This window comes from Columba livia, chromosome 6 (genome assembly GCF_036013475.1).
Source record: "Columba livia isolate bColLiv1 breed racing homer chromosome 6, bColLiv1.pat.W.v2, whole genome shotgun sequence".
Classification (NCBI taxonomy): domain Eukaryota; kingdom Metazoa; phylum Chordata; class Aves; order Columbiformes; family Columbidae; genus Columba; species Columba livia.
In genome coordinates, this window is record NC_088607.1 from 15,455,687 (window position 1) to 15,479,627 (window position 23,941).

The 23,941-nt window shown below is 63.7% G+C and overlaps 6 protein-coding genes across 12 annotated transcripts; 4 read left to right on the forward strand and 2 right to left on the reverse strand.

The window, feature by feature from the left end:
* The first annotated feature begins 12 nt into the window (after positions 1–12).
* On the forward strand, positions 13–3,640 carry ANKRD2 (ankyrin repeat domain 2). Of its 2 annotated transcripts, XM_065068329.1 has the most exons (9): positions 13–1,202; positions 1,556–1,669; positions 1,756–1,917; positions 2,100–2,207; positions 2,365–2,463; positions 2,678–2,776; positions 2,898–2,996; positions 3,259–3,357; positions 3,444–3,640. In XM_065068329.1, the coding sequence occupies exons 1-9, from the start codon at positions 885–887 to the stop codon at positions 3,546–3,548; spliced, it is 1,203 nt and encodes a 400-aa protein (XP_064924401.1). In that variant the 5' UTR covers positions 13–884; the 3' UTR covers positions 3,549–3,640. The 2 variants fall into 2 exon arrangements, with proteins under 2 accessions (XP_064924401.1, XP_064924402.1); XM_065068330.1 differs by lacking the exon at positions 2,678–2,776.
* Positions 3,641–3,794: 154 nt separating this feature from the next.
* On the forward strand, positions 3,795–7,707 carry HOGA1 (4-hydroxy-2-oxoglutarate aldolase 1). Of its 2 annotated transcripts, XM_005506989.3 has the most exons (7): positions 3,795–4,572; positions 5,561–5,689; positions 5,765–5,892; positions 6,002–6,136; positions 6,308–6,404; positions 6,574–6,707; positions 7,281–7,707. In XM_005506989.3, the coding sequence occupies exons 1-7, from the start codon at positions 4,344–4,346 to the stop codon at positions 7,428–7,430; spliced, it is 1,002 nt and encodes a 333-aa protein (XP_005507046.1). In that variant the 5' UTR covers positions 3,795–4,343; the 3' UTR covers positions 7,431–7,707. The 2 variants fall into 2 exon arrangements, with proteins under 2 accessions (XP_005507046.1, XP_021149544.1); XM_021293869.2 differs by lacking the exon at positions 6,574–6,707.
* A 75-nt stretch (positions 7,708–7,782) lies between these two features.
* Positions 7,783–11,829, reverse strand: MORN4 (MORN repeat containing 4). Of its 4 annotated transcripts, none has more exons than XM_065068331.1 (5): positions 11,328–11,829; positions 9,643–9,744; positions 9,397–9,511; positions 9,202–9,311; positions 7,783–9,038 (listed from the first exon to the last, which is right to left on the reverse strand). In XM_065068331.1, exons 1-5 carry the CDS (start codon positions 11,812–11,814, stop codon positions 8,890–8,892), a joined length of 963 nt encoding a protein of 320 aa, XP_064924403.1. In that variant the 5' UTR covers positions 11,815–11,829; the 3' UTR covers positions 7,783–8,889. The 4 variants fall into 4 exon arrangements, with proteins under 4 accessions (XP_064924403.1, XP_064924404.1, XP_005507045.2 ...); XM_065068332.1 differs by having other exon boundaries at positions 9,643–9,740; positions 11,328–11,446; XM_005506988.4 differs by lacking the exon at positions 11,328–11,829 and adding an exon at positions 11,065–11,313 and having other exon boundaries at positions 9,643–9,740.
* Positions 11,830–11,866: 37 nt separating this feature from the next.
* PI4K2A (phosphatidylinositol 4-kinase type 2 alpha) lies at positions 11,867–18,915 on the forward strand. The gene is made up of 9 exons (XM_065068308.1): positions 11,867–12,329; positions 14,563–14,763; positions 15,023–15,154; positions 15,239–15,392; positions 15,894–15,955; positions 16,367–16,466; positions 16,721–16,854; positions 17,141–17,200; positions 17,321–18,915. Exons 1-9 carry the CDS (start codon positions 11,928–11,930, stop codon positions 17,480–17,482), a joined length of 1,407 nt encoding a protein of 468 aa, XP_064924380.1. The 5' UTR covers positions 11,867–11,927; the 3' UTR covers positions 17,483–18,915.
* A 151-nt stretch (positions 18,916–19,066) lies between these two features.
* On the reverse strand, positions 19,067–20,189 carry AVPI1 (arginine vasopressin induced 1). Of its 2 annotated transcripts, none has more exons than XM_065068343.1 (3): positions 20,053–20,189; positions 19,325–19,616; positions 19,067–19,253 (listed from the first exon to the last, which is right to left on the reverse strand). In XM_065068343.1, exons 2-3 carry the CDS (start codon positions 19,603–19,605, stop codon positions 19,184–19,186), a joined length of 351 nt encoding a protein of 116 aa, XP_064924415.1. In that variant the 5' UTR covers positions 19,606–19,616; positions 20,053–20,189; the 3' UTR covers positions 19,067–19,183. The 2 variants fall into 2 exon arrangements, with proteins under 2 accessions (XP_064924415.1, XP_064924413.1); XM_065068341.1 differs by having other exon boundaries at positions 19,934–20,097.
* Positions 20,190–20,325: 136 nt separating this feature from the next.
* On the forward strand, positions 20,326–22,953 carry MARVELD1 (MARVEL domain containing 1). The gene has a single exon (XM_065068336.1). The coding sequence runs from the start codon at positions 20,470–20,472 to the stop codon at positions 21,079–21,081; it is 612 nt and encodes a 203-aa protein (XP_064924408.1). The 5' UTR covers positions 20,326–20,469; the 3' UTR covers positions 21,082–22,953.
* The last annotated feature ends 988 nt before the right edge of the window (positions 22,954–23,941 follow it).

A 23,941-nucleotide genomic window follows, 5' to 3' on the forward strand; every position in this document is an offset into this window, starting at 1 on the left:
AGTGCTGCCAGCATTGTCCCATCCCAGCTGCTTGCTGGCCCAGGGCCACCACCTCCCTGTCCCAGTGGTCCCTCTGGAGGTTTCAACCTGTGCCTGTGCAGGGGCCATGCAGGACACCTTGGAAAGGAGAATGGTCCCAGGTCACTTTTGCAGTTGCCATTGCCTGTCCTGGCAAAAATGGCACCTTTCTGCAGATGGAGGCTGTGTCACCCCCAGGACAGGGCACCCAAGGGTGGCCCTGGGGACTTCCCAGGAGGGTGACAGTGATGTGTCCCTGTCTGTCCTTCCCCCAGGTCCTGTGCTGGGTGACGGTGCCCAGCGCATTAACTGTCCCAGCACAGTCCAGCACCAGCCTCATCTTACAAAGGGGGAGAGCGAAGCCCAGGAGGCTGAACAATGTCCCTGCTGCCAGGAATAGCTGCCAGCTCTGCCCCACGTGAGGCCAGCCCCACTGCCAGGCTGCCTGTGCACAGTGGGGGAGGCTGGACAGCCACCGGGACCCTGGCAGGGCTGCTCAGGATGCTCCACACCTGAGATCATCCTCCAAAGAGGCATGGAGGGGCTGTGGCTCCTACTGTCACATGCTGTCTGAGAGATTTGGGGGGGGGGGGGGGGAGGGGCACATTACATCCTTTTGTGGTTGGTGACAACCCCCCAGGGAGCCCTAGGAGCTGCTGGTGGGTGCTGCAGCATCTGGTTGCATGGGAATGGGGTGAGTGGAGCTGCGGGAAATATCCTGACTGCCCAGGGTGGGTGCATCGGCACAGGACCTGTGTGACCCTGGACCCACTCTGCTGAGCCTTTCTGGACTGGCTGCTGTGGGCTATGCACACCCCAGCTCCCCGCACACAGCACAGGGGTCCTGGGCAGCCTGCGGGTGGGCAATGGGTATCTTTAAGAGGGTGTGGGGCTGGGGAGGTGAGCCAGGGCCACCAGAAAGCAGGAGGGTGAGCTCATTGCAAAGCTGCCTCAGTCATGTGGAGCAGCCACAGCTGTTGGTGCCCTTGGGCTGCAGGACGGAGGGGGCCAGCAGCATAAAGCCCCAGGGCCAGTGGAGCCGCCGGCAGTCCTGGGAGCCAGGTGGTGGTGAGAAGAGGACGCATCCTGCACAGCGCTGTGCACGGCAGGCAGACATGGAGCTGGATGTGCAGCGGGCCAAGGAGCTCATTGAGCAGAAACTGGCAGAGGAGGAGGAGGAGAAGGTGGGTCTGTAGGCAGGGGGACCTGCCTTGTGCTGTGTCCACCCTTAGGGATGCGGGTGTGAGGAATCTGATGCCAACCCTGCCACCCTGGGCGATGTAGCAAGGTGGCCAAGGGTTTTCAAGGGCATCAGGTTCCCAAACAGGGAGCTGTTGCCATGCAGCAGGCAGGTGCCCAGCTTGCCAAGCGGGACAGGTGGGCAAGCACAAGCCCAAGGACTGCCAGGCATCATGGAGACCTCTGTGGTGAACTGTGAGCCATGCCCAGAGCCACCTGCACCAGCGGGCTGGGAATGGAGGTAGTGGGGCTGCTCTGTGCTCAGCCAGGACTGTGCAGCCCCTCTGTGCCACTCCAGCGCTTCAAAGAGGATGGTGTGCAGGAGCCACCGGCCGTGGAGCGGATGAGCACACCTGAGCTGGAGGAGGAGAAACACCATGGCCTCAGGAACAGGGGCCTTGAGGCTGTCAAGGTGAGGGGGGTCAGGGCGGGGGGGGCGGTGCTGAGGGGTGGCTGGGTGCAGAGAAGGCAAATGGCGTGTTGCTTGTCCCTCCCCAGGGCCAGGAGCGGGTGCGGAAGAGCTCAGTGGACCTGCGGCGGGAGATCATTGATGTGGGGAGCATTCAACGCCTCATCGAGCTCCGCAAGCAGCGCCGGCAGCGCCGGGAAGAGCGGGCAGCCACTCCTGAGCCCCCCCCACCGCCCGAGCCCCTGGAGATTGTACGTTGGCGGGTCCTGGGATGAGGGAGGGGGCCACTAGGACAAGGGCACCCACGGACCAGCCCCTGGGTCACCCTGCCAGCTGGGGACCTCCCCAGGGAGGCAGGGCAGAGGATCCCCCTGTGTTGTCCCCTCTCCTGTGCCCCTGTGATGCCCCAGCCCTGAGCCTGTCCTGCCACCAGGAGGGTCCAGTAGAGCCAGAGACCTTCCTGCGAGCTGCTGTCCAGGGCAAGATGCCCGTCATCGAGAAGTTTCTGGCAGATGGTGGTTCCCCCGACACATGCGATGAGGTAGCTGTTCCCCACAGTCACTGACCATCCCCTGTCTGCACTCTGCCACCATGGCCCCTGTGCCTGCTGGTGGTGGCTGGCCCCCCTGGGATAGGGGTACAGCCAGGCTGGGATGGGGGGATGGATTTGGCTACCAACGCAGTGCATCATCCCCCAGTTCCACCGTACTGCACTGCACCGTGCCTCGCTGGAGGGACACACGGACATCCTACAGAAGCTGCTGGACAGCGGGGCCACTGTTGACTTCAGTGACCGGGTGAGGCTGGATCCTGCCCTCAGCTTCATGCTGGTCTGAGCCTCTGGGCATGGTGCAGCTGAAGCAACAGCGGAGTCCCCACACCACGACAGTGCTGTCCCCATTGCCAAGGTGGCCATATGCAGGGCTCAGCCTGGGCACAGGGACCAGCTGGGGTGGGGGACAGACACAGGCTGAGGGTGTCCTGTGCTGTGACATGGCTCTGTGTGCCCAGCTGGACTGCACTGCCGTGCACTGGGCCTGCCGGGGTGGGCACTTGGACGCCGTCAAGCTGCTGCAGGACCGCGGGGCAGACCTCAACCTGAAGGACAAGGTGTGCAGGGCAGATCCCAGGGGCATGGGGCTGTGCCAGGCGAGGCCAGGACTGGCCCTGTGTTGAGTTAGTAGGGATGGGTGCTGATCTCCTGTGGTGTGCACCTCCTTCCCCCCACAAGCTGCTCAGCACACCCCTCCACGTGGCCACCCGGACTGGGCACCTCGACATTGTGGAGCACCTCATCCACTGTGGGGTGGACATCAACTCACCAGACAGGGTGAGTGCCATGGCTATGCAGCCAGCACTGGGACGTTAAAGCTGATCCCCCCTTCCCTGCCTCACCCCTCTGGGGGCTCCCAGCACGTCTGGGCACACATGTGACCCTGCCCCAGGGTGCGGGCAGTCACAGCCAGGGCTGGGGTGAGCACCACCCCCTTGCTCCCTTGGGAAGATGGGTGTGCAGGGAGCCGGCAGCAGTGCCACAGGCTCCTCTCCTCGGAGCTGGGTCACAATCCTCAGCTGAGCTGTGTCTCTCACAGGAAGGTGACACGGCGCTGCACGACGCCACACGGCTCAGCCGCTACAAGATCATCAAAATGCTGATCCTGCATGGGGCTGACATGATGGCCAAGAACCAGGTGAATGGGGGGACCAGCACTGGGGCCATTTGCTGCCCCACTGTGTCACACCACCCCAGCCCCAGCCTCTCTGCCTGCTCTTGCAGGCTGGCAAGACCCCAACGGACCTGGTGCAGCAGTGGCAGGTGGACACACGTCAGGCACTGGAGACCAAGGAACAGCCACAGGGACAGACGGAGGTTCCTGCATGACAGCACCAGGCAGGGACCAGGGATTTGGTTCAGCTCCAAGGATCCAGATCCACCTGAGACTTGTCCATGTCAATAAAAGCTAGCAAAGAGCAGCATTCGGCTCTTGGGGGCTGTGTGGCTGGGCAGCCTGTGCCAAGGGCAATGGGGCTGGGGATGCTGTGTTAGCTGGGGAGCTGGGTTATCCAGCAGCACCGGTGTGCCCTGCCTCCTAGCACAGGGACTTGGGTGTCAGTGACACCATGGGGAAGGGAAACAAGTGGTTCGAGGGCAGGGCTCCTTGCTGTGTGATGCCCTGGTTTATTGCAGTGCTTCAAAGTCCCACCATGGTTCCCTGCTGGAGCCATCCCTGGGTGGAAACGGCAGCCCCTTTGCAGGTTGGGTCACTTCTGCTGAGCGTGGTGCTCATTGCTCCCTACCCAGAAATGCTCCCGCTCGCCTGTTTACAGGAGGCCCTACACTGACACCCAGAGCAGGTGAACGCTGCTTACAGCCCTGGGACGCCCTGCAATGCCTGGTCCCCCCCCCGGCCCTGCAGCCTGGCCCTGTGGGTGGCAGAAAGATGGCTGCCAGGGCTGGCACACAGAAGGAAAAGCACAGCTGGGGCAGCCAGGACTCACTTGGAGGGGTGCTAATCTCCTGTGCCTGGCTCCTGGAGCTCGGAGAACACTCTGAGCTCACCCAGTACCACCCCCGTGTCATCCGCCCAGCCTGGTCGTGGGTCCCTCACGTGCCCCGTCAATCATTAACAGCCCCTCGGCAGGGCAGGAGGCACAGCCGGGGTGGCACCCACCTACCATGGTGCTCGGCGTCCGCCTTGCCTCTCCCCTCCAGCCTGCCCTGGCAGCTCTGTGCCAGGCAGTCCCCAGGCAGCACCGGGGGCTCAGCACCCCCTCGGGACATGGACACACACTCGACCTTCGGGGCATCTTCCCACCCCTCACCACCCCCTTCTCATCCACACGGGAGGTGGACTACGCCCGGCTGGAGGGGAACCTGCACCACTATGCCAGCATCCCCTTCCGAGGTAAGTGCTGCCCATTACCCCCTTCCATGCAGGCTTCCGCCAGGCCCCTGCCCACCACAGGGGCTGTGCAGCAGCAGCAGGCAGCCTGCCAGCTTCCCAAGGGTGCTCAGTCTCCTGTCAGACTTTGCTCTGGGGCTGGCAGGCCCTTGGGTGACCCACCTGGGGCCCTTTGCACAGCAAGTGCCCAGGCACGCGTGCGTGTCCTTGCACATCCCCACCACAGTCCAGTGCATGCTTGCATGCACACTCTACTTGTGTGCAGGCTTGCACACATCCTCCACACGTAGCTGCAGGCTTGCACCTATTGTCTGCACGCCCACACACACTCACAGATGCAGCCCCACAGGATGCGGACCTGTTGATTGTCCGGGATGGAGGGATGGGAGGAGAGGGGCTGCAGGAAGAGGCTGGGGGTGGCAGGGATGTGCCCCAGGCCTCCTCTCTTCTGACCAGGCTGTGAGGTTAGGGCTTGTCTGGCTGCAGGAACAGGGACAGGAGAGGGAGGGCACACTGTGGGCTGCAGAGCCCTGACTGGGTGCTCAGGGGCAAGGAAGGGACTGAGGATAATGGGGACACCCAGCCCTCCTCGTACTCTGGAGCTCAGCAGCACCAGGCTGGAGCTGGCCTGCCTTGTGCCCATGGTGCTGGCAGTGTCCCAAGGAAGGGCTCTCTGTGCCCCAGACAAGGACAGGGTGGCACTGTCTGGCTGCAGGCACCAATAAATCCCTCACTAGTGGTGCTGTGTGGGGTGGTTTCTGGGGGATGGAGAGATCTGGAGGGCACTTACCCACATGTGCCCCTTGTGAGGAGGCCAGGGCATTGTGGGGCACTTGCAAGAGCCACCTGCCCCAAGGGAGCTGGTGGATGCAGACATTAGGCTGCTCCTCGTGCCCACTCAAGAGTGAGGTGCTGAGAAGGCAGGGACAGCCACCCCATCTGCACCCTGCTCCTGTGCCCAGGCACTGCTCTCCTCATGCTTGTGTTTCAGGGCTGGTGGTGCTGGGCTCCAACGGTGAGTACCCCTACCTGGCACCCCACGAGCGGCTGGAGGTGGTGAGCTGCGTGCGCCGGGCTCTACCCAGGGACCGTCTGCTGCTGGCCGGCTCCGGCTGCGAATGTGAGTGCTTGCAAGGGCAGGACGGGGGACATGTTGCCCCCCTGGTCATCCCTCACCCCTCTGCCTCCTCCGCAGCCACCCAGGCCACCATCGAGCTGACGAGCAGCATGGCAGAGGCAGGGGCCAACGTGGCACTGGTTGTGACACCCTGCTACTACCGGGGGGCCATGACCAGCGCTGCACTGGTCCAACACTACACGGAGGTGAGCTGTACCTGCTGTCCACTGGCAGCCCTGGCTGGGGCAGTGGGATGGAGAGTCCTGCACATCTCCAACCCATGCCAGCTGCTGAGCTCTGCCTGGCTGTCCGCAGGTTGCTGATGCATCCCCCATCCCTGTGGTGCTCTACAGCGTCCCTGCCAACACTGGCCTTGACCTACCCCTGGAGGCTGTCCTCACTTTGGCTCAGCACCCCAATATCCTTGGGATCAAGGACAGCAGTGGGGACGTGAGTGGGGCAGGGCTTTTCATGGGGCTGGCTGCCACCAAACCTGGCCCAGGCTGGGAATGGGAAGCTGGGACATGCAGCCCTTCCCTGGACCCTGGGGATGCCAGCAGGAGCCACGTGGCAGGGGAATAGGGTGACGTCTGCCCCAGGTCACAGTAGGTCTCTTCCCAGATCACCCGCATGGGGCTGATGGTCCACAAGACAAGGCAGGAGGATTTCCAGGTGCTGGCGGGATCGGCTGGCTTCCTGCTGGCGAGCTATGCCCTGGGTAGGTGCTGCTGCCCCTGCTCGGTCAGGGACATGGGATGCTGCCCTGGGGGCACTGGTGGGGACTGGCAGCTGGGCAGGGGCAGGAAGGTAAGGGGTAGTGATGCCTGGGAGGTGTTTGCTGGGCACAGTATGCTGAGCTGGATGCCAATGTAACCTGGTGCCCCCAGGCGCTTCTGGAGGGGTCTGTGCTCTCGCCAATGTCCTGGGGGCCCCACTGTGCCAGCTGGACCACCTGTGCCGTGAGGGCCAATGGCAGGAGGCCCGTGACCTGCAGCACCGTCTCATCGAGCCCAACACGGCGGTGAGCAGGCAGCATCCCCCAGGATGCTGAGGGGTAGAGTTGCTGTGTGATTGCAGAGCTGGAGGTGGCAAAGGATTGAGGTCACTGGGGCTGGGGAGGGTGGAGCGGTAGTCTAGGGGACAAGATGGCACAGCATGCAGCCAGCCAGGCAAGCCGGGCTGGAGGTGGCAGAATGGGAAATGCCAGTGCTGCTGTGCCAGGAACAGCATGTCTGCTGGCAGCGGGCACCTGCCTGACGTCCCATGGGATCCTTGCCAGTTATTTATAGGGAGTGATGGGGGAAATGCTGCTCCTCCCTGGGCCCCCAACCACACTGTGGGGTGGCCTGTCTCTGCTGCAAAGAGCCCGCCATGCCACAGGGATGCTCCCCTGCAGCGCCATGGTCTGTGCCCCCATGGTGGGCACTTCATGGGGTGGGGGATGCAGCCACCCTGCACCCTACCCAGCCTGGCAGCCGCGTGTCAGGGAGGACAGGAGTGATGACAAGCATGGAGCAGAGACGGCATGGAGTAGGGTCCCATGGGAGCCAGCAAACCCCCATATCCTCCCTCTGTCCCTCCCTCCCTCCCACAGGTTACCCGCCGGTTCGGGATCCCAGGACTGAAGAAGGCCATGGAATGGTTCGGCTACTACGGGGGTCCCTGCCGTGCACCCTTGGCCCCGCTGTCCCCCCGCCAGGTTGAGGAGCTGAGGGGCACCTTCAGCATGAATGGCTGGTTGTGAGGAGTCTCCCCACCTCGCACAATGGGAAGGCACAGGAATCAGGGACCCTGGGAGCTGGGGACATGGCAGGGACACTGGAATGTGGCCAGGAGAAAGCCACCCATCTCACTCCTTCCTGCTGGACAGGGCTGCCCTGGGCAGAGTGAGTGGGGGCGACACCCAGTACACCCTGACCACCCTTGCACCACCACCAGCACCCAGGGTCCCACTATGACCACCTAGGAAGGGATGGATCCCTGTGCTGTGAGCTGGGAATAAACCTGCTGCCTCCCTTCTGCATCTGCAGCCCTGCCCGTGCTTAAGCAGCCCCTGCCCAGTCCTGGCTCCCCACAAAAAAGACACACCCCAGACATTTGGCAACGTGGTTTACTGAGCTGAGGCCGGTGCAGGCAGCAGCACAAGGCAGGGTCACGGCAAGGCACGGACTGGTCCAGGCAGAGACTGGCAGGGCATGGCCCCAGTGGCCCAGCACTGGCCTGCGGGGGCTGCTGGAACCCCTCACACCACGGCCAGCCAGACCGCACTGCGGGAGGAAGGTGAGCACACAGTGGGGAACTGTGTGCCTCCTGCCCACCCTGCCTGCCCCTTGGCCATGCCCCTGTCCCTGCCTGCCCTTCCTGGGCCCCCTGCTCCAGCCCTGGCACCCCACACAGCCCTGCTTGTGCCCCTCATCCTGTACTCCAGCTGGCCCTGCTCCTTGGTCACCGTTGCTCCTGCCCTCCACCAGCATGCAGCAGACACAGGCCACGCTGGGTGACTCCCACTTCCCCTTGGTGGGGATGCTGCTGCTGCAGATGTCCTCGGGGCAGTGGACAGACTGGACTAGCACAGGGATGAGTGGGACACAGCCCATCGGCTGGCCTTGAGACCAGGCTGGGTCCTTTGAGGGCACCATGTCACCCTTCCCAGGGCATGTGGGGGGATAGCCAGTCACCCAGAGCTGAGGGCGCAGGCCAAAGGGTGCCCAGGGTGCCCACCCTGCCTTGGGACCAGGATAGCAAAGCAGGTCAGTGGCTGCCCCTCTGCAGGCTCATGGTCCAGCTGGCAGCCCATGTCCAAGGCACCCTGGCAGTGCGGTCAGGGCCCAGCCCCAGCCCCTACAGCCCTGCTCCATGCCCAGGTGTAGGCTGGCAGCCCTGGTGGTCTGCAGCCTTCCTGAGGGGCAGAGGGGCCAAGCCCCAGCTGCTCCAGTTGGTGTCAGGGCTACAGCCAGAGAGGGAAGGCACCATGGCTGCCCTGGGGCACTTGGCTGGAGAGCAGGGGGCACTGTCCTCTCCACTGGCAGGGGTTCAGCAGGGAGGCTTGGTGCAGACCCCTGGCCCCACCAAGGCTGGGTGACCAGTGAGCACAGTGCACCGGTGCACCCAACCCTACCACATCCCTGCTCCAGGGACGGCGGAACCAGCCAGTGCCTGGTAGGGGGGTCCCCACCATGGCAGGAGGGCGTCACAGGGCACCGTCATGCTGTCAGGTTGTGGGCAGATTTGGAGGCACCCTGGGCCCTCTGGATGATGGCTGGGCACTTCTCCCGCCTCAGCAGCTTGTTGTTCTCGAAGAAGCCCTCGTTGCGGGGCACCCCGTGGGAACCGTCAGGGAAGGTCAGGAGACCTGGACAGGGGAGGGAAGGGCTGGGACCGAAGGGGCAGGGAGCAGCACCCACTGGGGCCAGGGCTGGGACGGGGGAGGCAGAGCAGGAGATGCTGGATGGGGCCATGCTGAGCTGGGGCCGCATGGACCTGCGGCTGCCCACACCATGCTGCCAGGCACTCACCAAAGCCGTACACGCGCCCGCCTTTGAACTCGCCCTCAAAGGTCATATTGTCGAAGCGGGTAAAAACGCCGACGCCATTGAACTTCCCCTGCACAAACTCCCCCTCGTACCTGAGGGGGAGGAGTTCCTGAGGCAGAAGCTCCCTGCAGAAAGGGGGGATGCGTGGAGGGGTGCACACAGGGGTGCCACGCTCACCTGGAGCCATCAGAGAAGGTGAGCACACCACAGCCATGGAAGAGTCCATTCTCGAAGTGCCCCATGTAAGCGGTGCCATCAGCAAATGTCAGCTGCCCCACACCATGCCTGCGACCTAGGCAAGGGCAGAAATGGGCAGTGCTGGACAGATGAAGGAGGATCTGCCCCAGCATGGTGCCAGGCAGGTATGTGAGGGCTGTGCAGCCCCTGGCATAGGCAGCACTGTCCCCTCCTGCCCCATCTCACCTTCCTTCCACTCGCCGCGGTACTCCTCCCCATTGGAGTAGGTGAAGGAGCCTTTGGTGAGGGTCATGGTGACAGCCTCCGGCAGCGCAGTGCAAGAGCTGGCTGGGAAAGAGGTGGAGGGTGGCTGCTGGGCAGCGGGACCAGCCCAGCTCATCCAGAGTCCCCACATCCACTCAGCTCGTGCAGAGGCATGTGTGTGCCCTGCGGATGGCTCTGCTGGAGCACGCTGCAGACAAGGAGGTGACCCCAGGAGCGTGGCCACCCTGCCCTTCCTCTGAAACTCCAGCCACTGGGTTCAGGTTGCTGCCCGCCCCACTGCAGGGCTCAGAGCGATGTGAGCCCACGGGGGTCACAGCCCCATGAAATGTGAGCGAGTGACTGGAAGAGGAGCATGGCAGGAGCTGGTTGCCTCCAGCACTGCTCCCTGGCAGGACCTGAGGGGTCCTGCATAACTGCAGGCTCAGCTCTACTGGGGCAACCGCAGGAGGAAATGGGCATTTTGGAGGAAACAGGCATTTTTGGGCTTGCTGGACTGTGCTCAGCGCCAGCTCTTCAAGGGAGGGAGCAGAGAGCTTGTGGGGTTTCCACCTCCAGCAACAGGGATGGGCAGACCTGGCTCACCCCCCAGAGATGGAGTGACAGCAGAGAACCCTGGGGCTCCAGCACCATGGTCGGCTGTGAGGGTCTGCAAACCTGCCTGCTGACAGGAAGCAGCCTCTGGAGCCGTGGACACCCCCACAGCCACTGCCATGTGACGCAGCTCTCCCCAGCACACAGGGAAGGCACCAGCACGGAGGCAGCTCTGCAGGTGGGCTGGGCACTGCCTCTCCAGCAGCTCCTAGCGTGGCTCAGGCAGTGCCTGTGAGATGGGAAGGGGCTCCCAGCTTTCAAAGGGGGTATCCCTGCTCACACTGGGCTGTGCATCCCTGGAGGGATGGCTGCGGAGCCACGCTAACTAGCCAGACATGGCACCCAGGAGCACCACAGGGAACTTGCAAGGGCTTTGTGTCCAGAGGAGAAATGGCCCCCAGCAGTGCTGAGCAGTGACTGAACACTGCTCTCTGCTGATGACAGAGACCAGGAGCTCAGCACCGGCTCCTCAGCCTGCAGCTTGCCCGGCACCTCTGGGGACACCTCCAGCAGTGTCAAGAGGAGGAGACGGTGCTGCTGGGGACCGTTAGCACCTGCTGCAGAGGAAGGCTCACTCCATCAGCATGGCCTGTGCCCGGACCTGCAGCTTCATCCTGTGAGCAACCCAGCCTGCCCAGCAGCTGGATGTTCCCTCGCTGGCACACACCCACACCACAGCACCCACAGCAAGCACGGGCGATGCATGCAGCACAGCCTGAGCCCTGCACACCGCCGCTCTGAGCCCACGACCTGCCCAAACCACCACCCACGAGGGACACATGCACACCTCACCTGGGCAGAGTGCCCAGAGGCGGTGATTGCACGTCTGATGCATGCACACCCCGCTGTATCGATACCCCGCTGTGTTCATGCACCCACGGCTGATTCATCCATGCCCCGCTGCGTCCATGCACCCACGGGCGATACGCGCACGCCCCACCGGGTGCACGCACCCAGGAGCGGTGCACGCACGCCCCACCGGGGCACCTGTGGCCCGGTGCCTGCCCGGGGGCGGTGCGGGCCGGGCGGCGCAGGGACCCGCGGCCCGCGCTCACCTGGCTCCGCGCTCGCCGCCCGCACCGCTCCCCACCGGGGTCCCAGCGAGGGGCGGTGGCACCGCCACCTCCCCTGCCAGCCCCACGCCCCACCGGGCGGTGCCATGTCGCCAGCGTCCATTCCCGCCCGCCGTTGGCTGTCTCCACGGCAACCGCTAGCAACGCGGCCGCTCATTGGGCAGTTTCGCATCACGCCCTCGCTAGCCTCCATCTTTGTGTGGGGCAAGGCGTTCTCCTTCTCGGGCGTGTAGGCAGCGGGGCAGCGCCTCCGCCCTGCCGCCATATTTGCAAAGGGCAGCAGGGGGCGCTGCCGTCCCCCCTCATTCCCCAGCCATCTTTGTGTGGAGCACCGGCGACGGCTCCCGTGGCAGGGGCCAGCGGAACCCCCACGGACCGATGGAGAAGCTGTGCGGTGCGTGCGGATGTCCAGGCCCGCCTCATCCGACACCCCAGCCGCAGCCGCCCCCGCGGCGGGCGCCGTTCCCATGGCAACGCCCGGTCTGGGCGGGGCGGGGGCTGAGCAGCCGACGGGGCGTGGTGGCGCGGTGACGCGAGCGGAAGTGGCGGGTGCGGGCGGCGCGGCGGGGCCGGGCGGGCGCGATGGACGAGACGAGCCCGCTGGTGTCGCCGGAGCGGGCGCAGGCCCCCGACTACGGGCTGCCGGGGGGCGCCGTGCGCGCCCTCCCGCCCGCCGCGCCCCCGCCGCCGCCGCCGCCTTCCCCTCCCGGCTCCCCCGGCGGCCGCGACCGCGAGCGGCAGCCGCTGCTGGAACGCGGGGCGCGGGGCCCGGCGGCGGCGCAGGCCCAGGCGCAGGCCCAGGCGGCGGCCCAGGCCCAGGCCCAAGCGGCGGCGGCGGCGCAGCGAGAGCGGAACGACTTCCCCGAGGACCCCGAGTTCGCCGAGGTGGTGCGGCGGGCCGAGCTGGCCAGCGAGCGCGGCATCTTCCCCGAGCGCATCTCGCAGGGCTCCAGCGGCAGCTACTTCGTCAAGGACCCGCAGGGGGTGAGCCGGCCCCGAGCCCCTGTGCCTGCCCCGGGGTGGCCCCCGAGGCCTGCGGGTTGGGCGGTGCTGGCCAGGAGGAGGGTTCTCCTGGGGGCACTGGTGATGCTGGCCCGGGGTTGACCGGCATTGGGGGGCTGGTAGGAGTGGCTGGAGCCACCCAGGACTTCCCGGGAGATGTGCAGTGGGATCAGCAGCACGAGTTGGGGGCAGCTGTGTCCAAGTGCTGCTTCAGCCTCCTGCCTGGCTCTTGTGCCCAAAGAGGAAGGGTTGCCCTTTGCCACAGGCCTGTGCATCAGCATCTCCCAACCACGGTGACTCCAGCCCTCGGGCTGTGTCTCTGAGATCTGAGCTGGCTTTTGGCCTGTGAGATGTCTTATCTGTGGCTGTGTGGTTGGTATAATCAAGGGAAAGTCTTTGACATACAGTTGGTCCACTATAGATCTGGTCAGCTGTGTGGCTGCCATGTCCATGCCACTGTGTGTGCAGCACAGGATGGCTTGTCTTCTGGCCTGCAGCACCCAGCCTAATTACTTGAGCTGTTGCTGCTTCCCATGACTCTCGCTGCGTGTGTGCTGGGAAGCAGGACTGGGCTCGCTGGTCTCTGATGTGCCCTAGTTTGTCTGCCCTGGGTGGAGTCTGGCTCCTGGGAGCTGTGGCAGTCAGGTCCCAGCTGAGCTGGTGGGCTCTGGGGCAATACTCACTTCCTCCTGTTGCCCAGTGTGAGACGTGGTGTCATTGGGGTGGGTGACTGGATGAGCTGCCTGGGGGTGGCAGGGCAGAGGCAGCCTGGCTGTAGGAGACCCAAACTTGGTGAGGGCCAGTGGAGAATGTGTACAAGGAGCCAAAGTGCACGTCCTCCTGGCCATGTCACTTGGCAGGTTGTTCTGACTGCCTTCTTGTCAGCGAATGTGGTGTCTGTCAGGTGTCTGTGGCTGCTGCCCAGGGTCAGCCAAACCTCCCACACCAGCAGCGGGGAGAGAGTGCAGCGTGCTGCTGTTGTGGGCAGGGGGAGAGGGCATGGGCGAAAAGCTTTTCTGTTGTGTTCTGCTTCTCCCTGGGCTGCTGGGGCCTGAGCGGACCAAGCTGGGATTACCTCAACTGCCGGCTGCACTTCTGGGCAGGCCTGGCTCCCTCTGCCTTGCTGCTGGCACCAGGCAGACCTGTTTTCCTTGTCAGTGCTGCTCCCAACACGGGTTTGTTTGGAAGAGGATACTGTGCTGCCAGGTCTCTGGCCTCCACTTCCACGCCATCCCTGCCTGGCCGGGCCTTGCTCTACTGGACTGGCTTTGTGGAGCACAGGGCTGTGCTGGCAAAGCTCCCAACAAGCCTCTTGCAGGCTCATGCCCAAGGGCATGTTGGCAGTCATGTGCCTTTATGTGGAGTTGATGAGGGGAATGCCTTCTGTCTGCTCAGGGGAAGTGGCTTCTCCATGTGATCTGGGAATGGCTGAAGTGGTCCTCCTCCCTCAAATGCTTCCTTTCCCTCCTCCTGGTGGACAAAGCCTTGCTCCTGCCTGCCCTGGGCTGACTTCTGGCCCCTGGCAGGCTGGGATTGCACTGGGTTTCCTCGCTGAGATGGTGGGACTCATGTTCCACTTCTACATTGTGGCAGGAGCGTGGCTTGGGGAAATGCCACCCACTCAGGCTGGGGCCAGCACCAGCTGTGGGGAGGAGGGCTGGCCACATGTGCTGCTGAGTTGCCCCAGAGCAGGAGCTGCCAGCCCTGGGCTCCTTGGGGTTCTCCAGCTGCTCTGCTGTTCTGGTCCCATTTCCTCTGGTCACTTTGGAATCAGCTCCATTCAATGGATTTTGGAGCTAGAGCAGGGATTGTTATCCTCCTCCCTCTCCTGCTTGGACCTAATGAGCAGTGGTTAGCAGTAGTTCACCCCAGCCATCCAGAGGTCATTGTGGTGGAACTGGGACATTTACCAGGGCACAACAGCATCACTGGTGTCTTTTGGGACAAAGCAGGTTGTTTCCAGGTGCATGAGCTGGGTATGAAGGCCTTTGGGCAGTACCCTGCTCTCATGGGATGGGGCACTGCGGAAGGGTCCCTCCCTGTACCTCCCTCCCGGGAGCTGCGAGGTCTGCCTGGTCCCAGGAGCTGTGTTTTTGCCCTGGTGAGGGGCTGTTCTGGGCCCGTTTCTGAGTGTCCCTACCACAGGCTGGCTGAGTGGGGAGTGTCCCAACTCTGCCAACTGCCTTGAGTCAGCCCTTCTCTCTCCCACTCACAGAAAATCATTGGTGTCTTCAAACCCAAAAATGAGGAACCCTACGGGCAGCTGAACCCCAAGTGGACCAAGTGGCTGCAGAAGTTGTGCTGCCCATGCTGCTTTGGGAGAGACTGCCTTGTCCTCAACCAGGGCTACCTGTCAGAGGCGGGCGCCAGCCTGGTGGACCAGAAACTGGAACTCAACATTGTTCCCCGCACAAAGGTGAGGGAGCAATTGCTGGGATCTCGTCCTGGGGAGGCTTTTATGTGCTTCTGCCCGGCTCTGCTCGCACCTTGTCTTGTGGCACTGCTGACCTTGGAGCTGTTGTGTTGAGAGCTCTGGACTAGGACTGCTCCTGCTGAGGCCATGGGGATCCTCATGCTGGGCAGAGCTGTGGGAAATGCAGTGTCTTGGTTTTATCAGCCAGTCTTGTGACAGTTGCCAGGTGCCCCTGCTGACATCTGTGTCCCTGTCCCCCCAGGTGGTGTATCTGGCCAGTGAAACCTTTAACTACAGTGCCATCGACAGGGTGAAGTCCCGAGGAAAGAGGCTGGCCCTGGAGAAGGTGCCGAAAGTCGGCCAGCGCTTCAACCGCATTGGTTTGCCACCCAAGGTAGGGCTGCTGGCCTCCGCGCCTGCCTGTTGCCACTTCTCCATCCTCCCCAGCCCCCTGTAAGGCAGCCTTTCCTTGCTTTAGGTGGGCTCCTTCCAGCTCTTCGTGGAAGGCTACAAGGATGCTGACTACTGGCTGCGACGCTTTGAAGCTGAGCCGCTCCCAGAGAACACCAACCGGCAGCTGCTGCTGCAGTTTGAGCGGCTGGTGGTGCTCGACTACATCATCAGGAACACAGGTAGGGTCAGCTGCCTGGTGTGGGACACTGACTGCTTGCTTATGTCCTGACAGCTGGAGAGAGTGGGACAGGAGCTTGGCATCTCTTCCCGGCACCCAAAACTGCTCTCAACACCACTTAGTTGCTGCCAGATGGCAGCTGCCTCTGGGTAGAATGCAACTCCTGTGGCTGCCCACTGCTGTGGCCATGCTCTGGCTACCAGCCTGTGTCCCGGGAGATGATGGCTTCTGAATTCCTGCCAGGCTGGCAGTGGTCAGGGTCATACTCTGGGGCTTGCAGGCTGACCATTTTCTTGTGAGCTGGGACTTCTCCAGTCTCCAGGGCTGGTTATGTGGGGGTTGGTGGTGTTTCCCATGCTTGCAGCAAGATCCAGGCCTCTGGGGTAGAGTTTGGACCTTAAACTCATCTGTCTCATTTCTGGGTCTGAGGAGGAGTATCCTTCTGCTGGGTGTGGTGCCGGCAGGCCCTGGCACTGACATGGCTGGTTTTATCTCCCTGCAGATCGGGGCAATGACAACTGGCTCATCAAGTATGACTGTCCCCTGGACAGCGCGGGCGTGCGGGTGAGTGGCTCCATGGGGGGCTCTGCTCCTGCAAGCTGCCTGCCTGGCAGATGGATGGGCTTTTCCCAGCTGGCTTGGGTTCCAAGTGTGTGAAGACCTGATCTTGTCTCCTGGGCTTTTCGTTGCCCTCTGCATTGGTGGTTTGTGGCCTAGTGAGACTTTGTTAGGATGCAGCTGGGCTCTGTTGCGGGGAAACTGGTGTTGCTGGACCTGTGCATCCTTGGGGTGAGGCCTGCAGGGAACAGCTTTGTCCTTTTCCCACCTGAAGCAGACAATGTTTTGCTGCAGGCAAGGGGTGAGAGGCTGCAGTACCTCTATGGTAGCCAGGGCAAAGATCCTGGCTGCAGAGAGTTGGAGAGGGACTGTTCCTGTCAGAGGGGCCTCCTTGTGACATGCTCTTCTTCCTTCCAGGACAGCGACTGGGTGGTTGTGAAGGAGCCCATCATCAAGCTGGCTGCTATAGACAACGGTTTGGCCTTTCCCTTGAAACACCCAGACTCCTGGAGAGCATGTGAGTCCCTCAGGCTGTGCCAGGGCACCCTGGTGAGCTATACAACTCCACACTCTGGCATCCTCCTCAAGGGCTGGAGAGGAGAGGGCTAAGGCTGTCCCTCTGCAAACTTTCTGGGTTCATGGGCAGCTCTGCCTCAGCAGAAGCTGTAGGAATGGACCCTGGGTCCCAGACTCAGGTGGTCTGGCACCCAGGGGCATGTGGCACCATTCTTTGACATCCCCATCTCTGATGTCTCCTGCTTTTTCCCACAGATCCATTCTACTGGGCCTGGCTGCCCCAGGCCAAAATCCCCTTTTCACAGGAGATCAAGGACCTGATTCTTCCCAAGATCTCAGACCCCAACTTTGTCAAGGACCTGGAGGAAGATCTGTATGAGCTCTTCAAGGTGAGCTGGGGGAGCAGGTGAGAATGGCTTGGGAGGAAGAAAAGTGAGGTGGTGTTGGGGAGCTTCCAGTCAAGCTGCAGGGCACAGAAAGGTAGCCAAGCTGATGATGTTTCTGGGCTGGGGCATAGCAGGATTATCCCTCTGCCAGGAGCTGACGATTCAGTGTGGGGAGAAGCAGGAAACCTGCGGGACAGGAGGCAAGGGGCTTGCTTGGGGAATAGGCATCTCTTGCATGGTGTGGGTCAGTGGGTGGATCCTACTATGTTCGCTGCTCTGTCTTTTGCAGAAAGACCCTGGCTTTGATCGAGGACAGTTTCACAAGCAGATTGCTGTCATGAGAGGCCAGGTAAGCTGTGCGTAGGGAAGGTCAGAGCCTCATGCTGCCTGCGTGGCAGGAAGGGTGCTGGGGTGGATGTTCTGTTGCTCCAGCAGGGAAGCTCAGGTATTGCTTTGTTGTGCAAAACAGATCCTGAACCTGACTCAGGCGCTAAAAGATGGGAAGAGCCCCTTGCACCTGGTTCAGATGCCGCCTGTGATTGTGGAAACGGCGCGTTCCCACCAGCGCACCACCAGCGAGTCCTACACGCAGAGCTTCCAGAGCCGGAAGCCTTTCTTCTCATGGTGGTAGCTGTGGGAGCTGCAGGCAGGGCTTGGCTGCCTCGGACTAGCACTGTGAGGGAAGCCAGGCCACTGCCAGCTCCTGTGGCTGGGACTTGACTTTCTGGGTAGAGCGAGCAGGTGTGGCTGAAGGACCCTGCAGCTGAACTGGAGGAGCCAGGCACGTTGGGTATGGTCCCCTCCCCAGCTCTATTGAAGCTCAGTGCCCTGCCTGGGGCAGAGCCCAGGGGGAGGTGTGGGAATCTGCCAGGAGCCCGTGATGTGGCTGGCACCCTGCCCCTGCCTCCCTTCCTTGGCCTGCATGTGGTTCTGAGCACCCCTGCTCGGGGCTGGGATGAGCAGGCTGCCCAGTCCAGAATCCGTCCAGCCCTTTACACCAGCTACTGGCCCTTTTCTTCCCTGCTGTGCCAGCTGCCAGGCTGGGAAGGCCTGTAGCAGGTTATACCCCCTGCCTTTCCCCAAGGGTTTAACATACTTCTCCACTGTCCCTCCTCTGCCCCAACCCCGTGCACGCTGCTTTCCTCAGGGGGAGTTCCTGCTGCCCGCTGGTGCAGCAGGGACCGCAATGAACGGCTGTTCTCTGGCTGGGGGCTTGAGGAGGGGACATATGAGGGACAACTCACAGGGCTGGCTTGGGTGCAGTTAGACACTAAGGGGAAAGAGGTGTGGGCTTGTCCTTGTGAAGAGCAGGCAGCTCTGGGAGGGGCCTCAGCCTAGAGACCCCCAGAGCTGGAGAGGGCCACAGGTTTGTGCAAGCACCCCACCGCCCTCTGCTGCTCCAGTCCATTTCTCCTGCCATGTCTCCATGGCTGCTCTCGCTTGGCTTTTGCCCCTGCTCCCAGCCAGCTCCCTGGCTGCTGTGCAGCCAGCATGGTGCCAGCCCCGCCTGTGCCTCGGGCCCCTCGAGGGGCAGGGGAAGGGCTGGAGAGGCCCTTCTGCTGCATGGGTGGGAGGTGTGATGGGAGCATGGGGGTGCCAGCATGGGCTCCTGGCTGCCCCGGTGCTGACAATCTCGCAGGCCTGGCAGTGGGGTGGAAGGGGTAAGGCAGTGAGCCCCTGTTGCCCCAGTAGCTGCTGAGCTTGTGTTGTCTAAAACAGTTCCAGGACTGCTGCCTGCATCTGCTTGCCTTGAGCTGCAGCTTCTCCTGTTGCTGGGGGAGGCTGGTGTTGGATCTAGCTGTCCTGTTAGCCCATCTTTGGGGGGCCTGGGGAATGCAGGTGGGTTGGGGCTCTGCTGCAGAGAAGCTCCTTCATCTCCTGCTGTGGCGAGGGGGCTCAGCACTGGCTGTGCAAGCACAGGGTGGGCAGCAGTGAGACCCCAGCTCCCTCGCCAGGCCCAGCTGCAACTTTGACTGACCCAAAATGTATTGTTCTAATGCACTGTAGAAATGTATGTAATGTATTTAAACCATGCAACTGTCTGAATAACAGAGCTGCCATTCAGCTGGCTGTCTCCATGTCTCTGCAGCACTGTAGAGCAGGTTGGGGCTCTTTCCCTTGCATTTTGTCCAGCACAACAGCCTGGGTTAAGATCCTGTCACCCTGGGGGAAGGCCAGGGGTGAGCAGGGCACAGCCAGAGCCTCATGCAGCTGCCACTGTCCACCTTTTATTAGCTATTGCACCCTGTCCAGTACACTTTGTGTCCTTGGAGACCCTGGCTGTTCCCAGCACCTGCTCTCCAGCAGCCATGCTCCTACGTGGACTGGCTGCTTAGTGCTGCTGTGCGAATCCCGGGTGCGCCTCGGCCCCACATCTGTCCTCTGGCCCCTTCTCTGCGATCCTGCAGGGAAGAGGTGTGTGAGAATGGCGCGGCCTGGCCGTGCTTCCCCGGTTCCCCCAGCCCACACCTACCGCAGGTGACTAAAGCGCCGCAGTGCCGCTATTCCGCCGCCGGGCTGGGCCGGCCGCCGCCGGAGCCGCCGCAGGGCCCTCGCCATGCGCCGCTGGTCCCCGTACCGCCAGACGAGGCGGGCGCGCTCCTCGGGCAGCTCGGCCCCACCGCTCCGGAACAGGCTCCGCAGCTCCGGCAGCCCCACGCCCTGGAAGATGTTGGCCGAGGCCCGCTTGCGGCAGCGGGCTGCGGGCGCTACCCGCCCCGGAGGGTCGCTCACCACCGAAGCTGGCGTACCCATGGCCACGGCCGCTGTGAGCACCGGAGAGACGGCGTCAGGCTCCACTCCGCTCCCGCCGTCCGGCCCAGCCCGCCTCCCCCGGGACCCGGCGCGGATTCCTGGCAAGGAAGGGCGGGCGGCGGGGAAGGACGCGCCGCGGCAGCAGGGAGGGGGCGGGCCGAAGCGCCGGGCAGGAGGCCAGCCGCACGGGCGGGGCCGCCCGGGAGCGCGGGAGGCACCCGGCTCGGGCCGGCGCACTCAGGTTCGGTCCCGCCCCGCCTGCGCCCGGGGCCCCGCCGTGACCCACTTTCCCTCAACCGCCCCGCGCCCGCCGGCCCCTCCCACAGACCTGGCGGTGGCGGCCGACGCGAATCCACCGGTTGGCCGCTGCGGTCCCGGGGCCGCTCCGCGTCGCCGCACCGGGATCCTGTCGCTGCCCAGCGCTGCTCGCCCCGTTCATTCACTCACCGCGCCACGCCGCCAATCCGCGCCCGCCTCCCGCTGCCAGGGCCAATCGGCGCCGAGGGGCGCAGCCGCCCCGCCTCTCGGAGGAGGGACACGTGGCACAAGTGACGTCAATAGGAGGGAGGTGCGGCGGGCGCGGCCCCGCCCCCGGGCGGAGCGCCTGTGCGCGTCACACCGACAGGGAATCCCGGGTGACGTACAGGGGAGCCTCGGCGCGCTCCCCCCGCCCGCGCCGCCGGCACTGCCCGCCCCGCGCCTCGCCGCCTCCCGCCGGCTCCTCCCGCCGCCTCTCACCGCCTCCCGCCCGGCGGTGGCCTCGGCCAGCGGGTGTCCGGCGGGAGGCGCGGAGGCGGGGCGGGGAGGAGGAGGGAGGGGAGGAGAGGAGAGAGGCCCCGCGCGGGGTGGACCGTTAGGCGCCAGATGTTTGGCAGCAGCTGGGGGACGAAGTCGCTACCGGGGCCCTGGGTTCCGCCCGACCCGCGCCGGAGCAGGCAGGGCCCCGCCATGGCCCCCACGGCTCCCCCGGCAGTGCCGCCGCCTCCGGGACCACCGACCCGCGGCTCCCTCAGCCTTCACCGCGCCTACCTGCGGAGCCCCCTGGGTTTGCTGCGCCTGGGGCAGCTGACGCTGGGCGCTGCCTTCTGGGTGACAGTGGCGGCTCACAAATATGAGGGGGCGGCCCACTTCGCCCTCTTCGCTGCCGTCCTGGTCTGGCTCCTCACCCTAGCCCTCTTTGGGCTGAGCCTGCTGGGGCGCTGGGCACTGGTGCCGTGGCTGGGCTCCCGATGGCTCCTCACCAACCTGGTGCACGACCTGGCACTGGGCGTGGGGCTCTATGCAGCCGCCACTGGCATCATGGGCTACAAAGCTGAGCAGAGAAGCTATTGCAACCTGCCAGGCTACAGCCAGCGCTGCCTCTATGGTGCCTACCTGAGCGCCTCCATCTGCGGGGGCATCACCGCCTGCCTGTACCTCTTCTCTGGGCTCTACTGCCTTTCACGGCGCTGCCGGGATGAGCGCGACATCATCTGAGACCCTGTAGCACTTGGTTCCCCTTCTCCTCACCCATGGACAGAGTGCAGCCCCTCTTCAGGAAGAAGTGACCCTGCCACCCCATCCCCTCCCGGCTGACTGCACCGCTCTTCCTCCAGAGACTTCCACGCAGATGGATGGACAGACAGAGGCCTCCCCTGAGCATGGCTTCCCCTGCATCCCACCGAAACAGCATGGATACCCAGCCGTTACACAAGCCCTTCTCCTGCCCCTGGACAAATGTAGGCTATTGCAAGTGGAAGGACCCAAGTGGAGAGTCTCTAAGAGGGACCTCAATTTCTGGGAGCCCCTGCTGGGCCTGTGACCAACTCCCCTACCCCTGGCCTTGCAGATGCTGTGTGCTCAGGTGGGTACCGACCTATCCCTTGGGTGGAGGACTGACCTGGGGGAGCAGAGCAGGGGGCAGTGGTGTGTGGTGGGGTTGGGTGGGCATAAGCTCCACCAACCCACTGGCAGCCCCCTCCTGCCGTTCCCAACCGCGCAGCACTTCCGCAATTCCCTAACGGAGGCTCTGATCTCAACTTCCCCAGCCCGGGCCCCTCCTCCTGTCTGGCCTGAACATGTCCGCCGTCTTGCTGGAGTCCCACGGGGCTTAGCCCCTCCCTGCCTTGTGCTCTTGGGGTGTGGAGACACCCAAGTCTCCCACAGCCTGACCTGGTGTAATTCCAGCCCCCTGGACATGCTGTCCTGTTCAGGGGCTGAGCCCATGCAGGGCAGCAAGGCCTCCATCACTGCGGGGCGAGGGGAAGGGTGAAGGGGCCGTAGCCTGGTCCTGTGATCCTGGGCAGGGAGTAAATTCTTTTACCCTTGGGGTTCACACTGCCCCGGGATGGGGCCAGGTGCCTCTGGGGTTGAAGGCAGTGGGGCACCAGCTCCCCTGCAGCAAGGTTCGTGGCTCTGAGTGGCACTGAGCCTGTGCCGGGGTCCGGCTGCTCCAACAGCGACAGACATGTCCTCGCTGTTGGCAGTGGAGACTGGCCTGTAGCCCTGCCTGGCTCTGCGGTGCTTCGTTTGTCATCCCAGAAAACACTAATCTAGGGACTCTTTGGTTTCATCTTGAGGCCCTGCACTGCCCGGACAGTGTGATGAGGTGGAGGGGAAGGGTGAGCACAGCAGCATGGCAGTGCTGGGCTGCCGCTGGCACTGTGGCTGCCAGAGAGCTGCGGCCAGGTGTGGGACACAGCCTGTTTTGGGAAACAGGAGAAGAGGAGGCCCCAGCTGTGGATCAGCCTCTACAGCCTGCTGGGTGCCAAGCCCTGAGGAGGCTGTGAAGGACTGAATGGAGCAATGGGCAGCCAGAGACTGAGAATTTTTGGAGGAGCACCGCACCAGGGCTGCCCTTCCACAAGCCCTTCTCACCCTGCCTGGAGGCAGGTCCTCTCTACCGCTCCCGATGAGAGGGAGAGCCTGCCCCAGTCTCTGCATGGGCTCAGGATGGAGGACAGGTGTCCCCAGCAGCTTGCCACAGGCTCTGGCTGTTGCCTGGGGTTCTCTGGTGCCTTTGTTGGGGTGGAGAGCAGCAGCTGTGATCCTCCTGAGGCTCAGAGTGGTCTGGGGTTAGCACTGGATCACTGCTGTCCCAGCTGATCCCCTGTCATGCTGCCAGACCCCAGGCCTTCTACCCCTTCCCTGGGCCAGACATGCTGTTCCTACCCTGTGTCAGGGCTGGTCTCTGACACAGCCTGTCCCCCCTGCTCCAGTGCTATCCCAGATGCCCAGCAGGGCTTCTGCCACCACAAGTGCCTTTCTCCAGCTTTCTACAGTCCTGCCTGTCACATCAGCTCTGTCCCCTCCTGCCTTTTCTCTGGTGCCTATGGATTCATCTTCCAAATAAAGCAATGTTGGCACTCACCAGGTGTCTGGGGCTTTGTGCCAGGGTTGGGACCTGCTGAGGATGGGCTCTGAGCTGAGATCACACCTGGCTTTGTAGCCCTGAGCCCTGGGGCTTCCCTTCCCGGGGCCTGTTGCAATGCTCGCAACATCCTGGTATGCTCTGGGGTCACGGGCAGGCTCCCCAGCATTGAGCCACTGCTCCTGGTAGCAAGGCTTAAACCTCTGCCCCTGGGAACATGGGCTGTCCCCATCCCAGCTGCCCCCTCCGACAAGGCACAGCCTGGTTCTCGCACGGGCACTGGGTGCGAGCGCCTCCCGCAGCCCAGCGGAGCGAGGGAGCGGGCAGGACGCCAAGTGCCCGCGGCTGAGCGGCTGCAGGGACAGGATGAGGGCAGGATGCAGCTGCATTCCTGTGGGATTCGTCACTCCGGGCTGAAAGGGATCTCTGTCTCGGGGCCGGGTCACTGCTGGGCAGTCGCGCCCACTCTGCTGGGCTGCCGGAGGGCCAGGGGTGGACCGGGGGCAGCCGGCACCTCCCGGGGCTGGCTCCGAGCCTGGGCCGCGCTCCCCGCACCAGGATTAGACCCTGAACAGTGTCAGATCCAGACTGGGACTGAGGCCAGGGCCAGACCGGGGTCAGTTCCCGGCCCTGATCCTGGACCGGACCCGAACTGGGACCGAGTCCTAGACCGGACCAGACCCAGACCGGGACGGAACCCAGATTAGCCCCAGGTCGGCCCCGAGCCCCAGATCTAGATCGGACCCACCGGCCCGAGCCCCACGCCCAGACCGCTGGCAGGATCCAGCGCACACCCGCGGACCCGAGCCCCGCAGCGCTGGACCCGCCCCGGCGCCCATGGGCTCGCATGGGTCCCCGCGGGGCGAGTCGGGCGGGACGGGGACGGGTGGGCGGGGCCGAATTCCCGTCACTTCTGGGGCCGAGGCTTCTTCCGCCCCTTTGCCCTCGCAGGGGCGGGGTTTCTTCCTGCTCTTCCTCGTCTGGCTC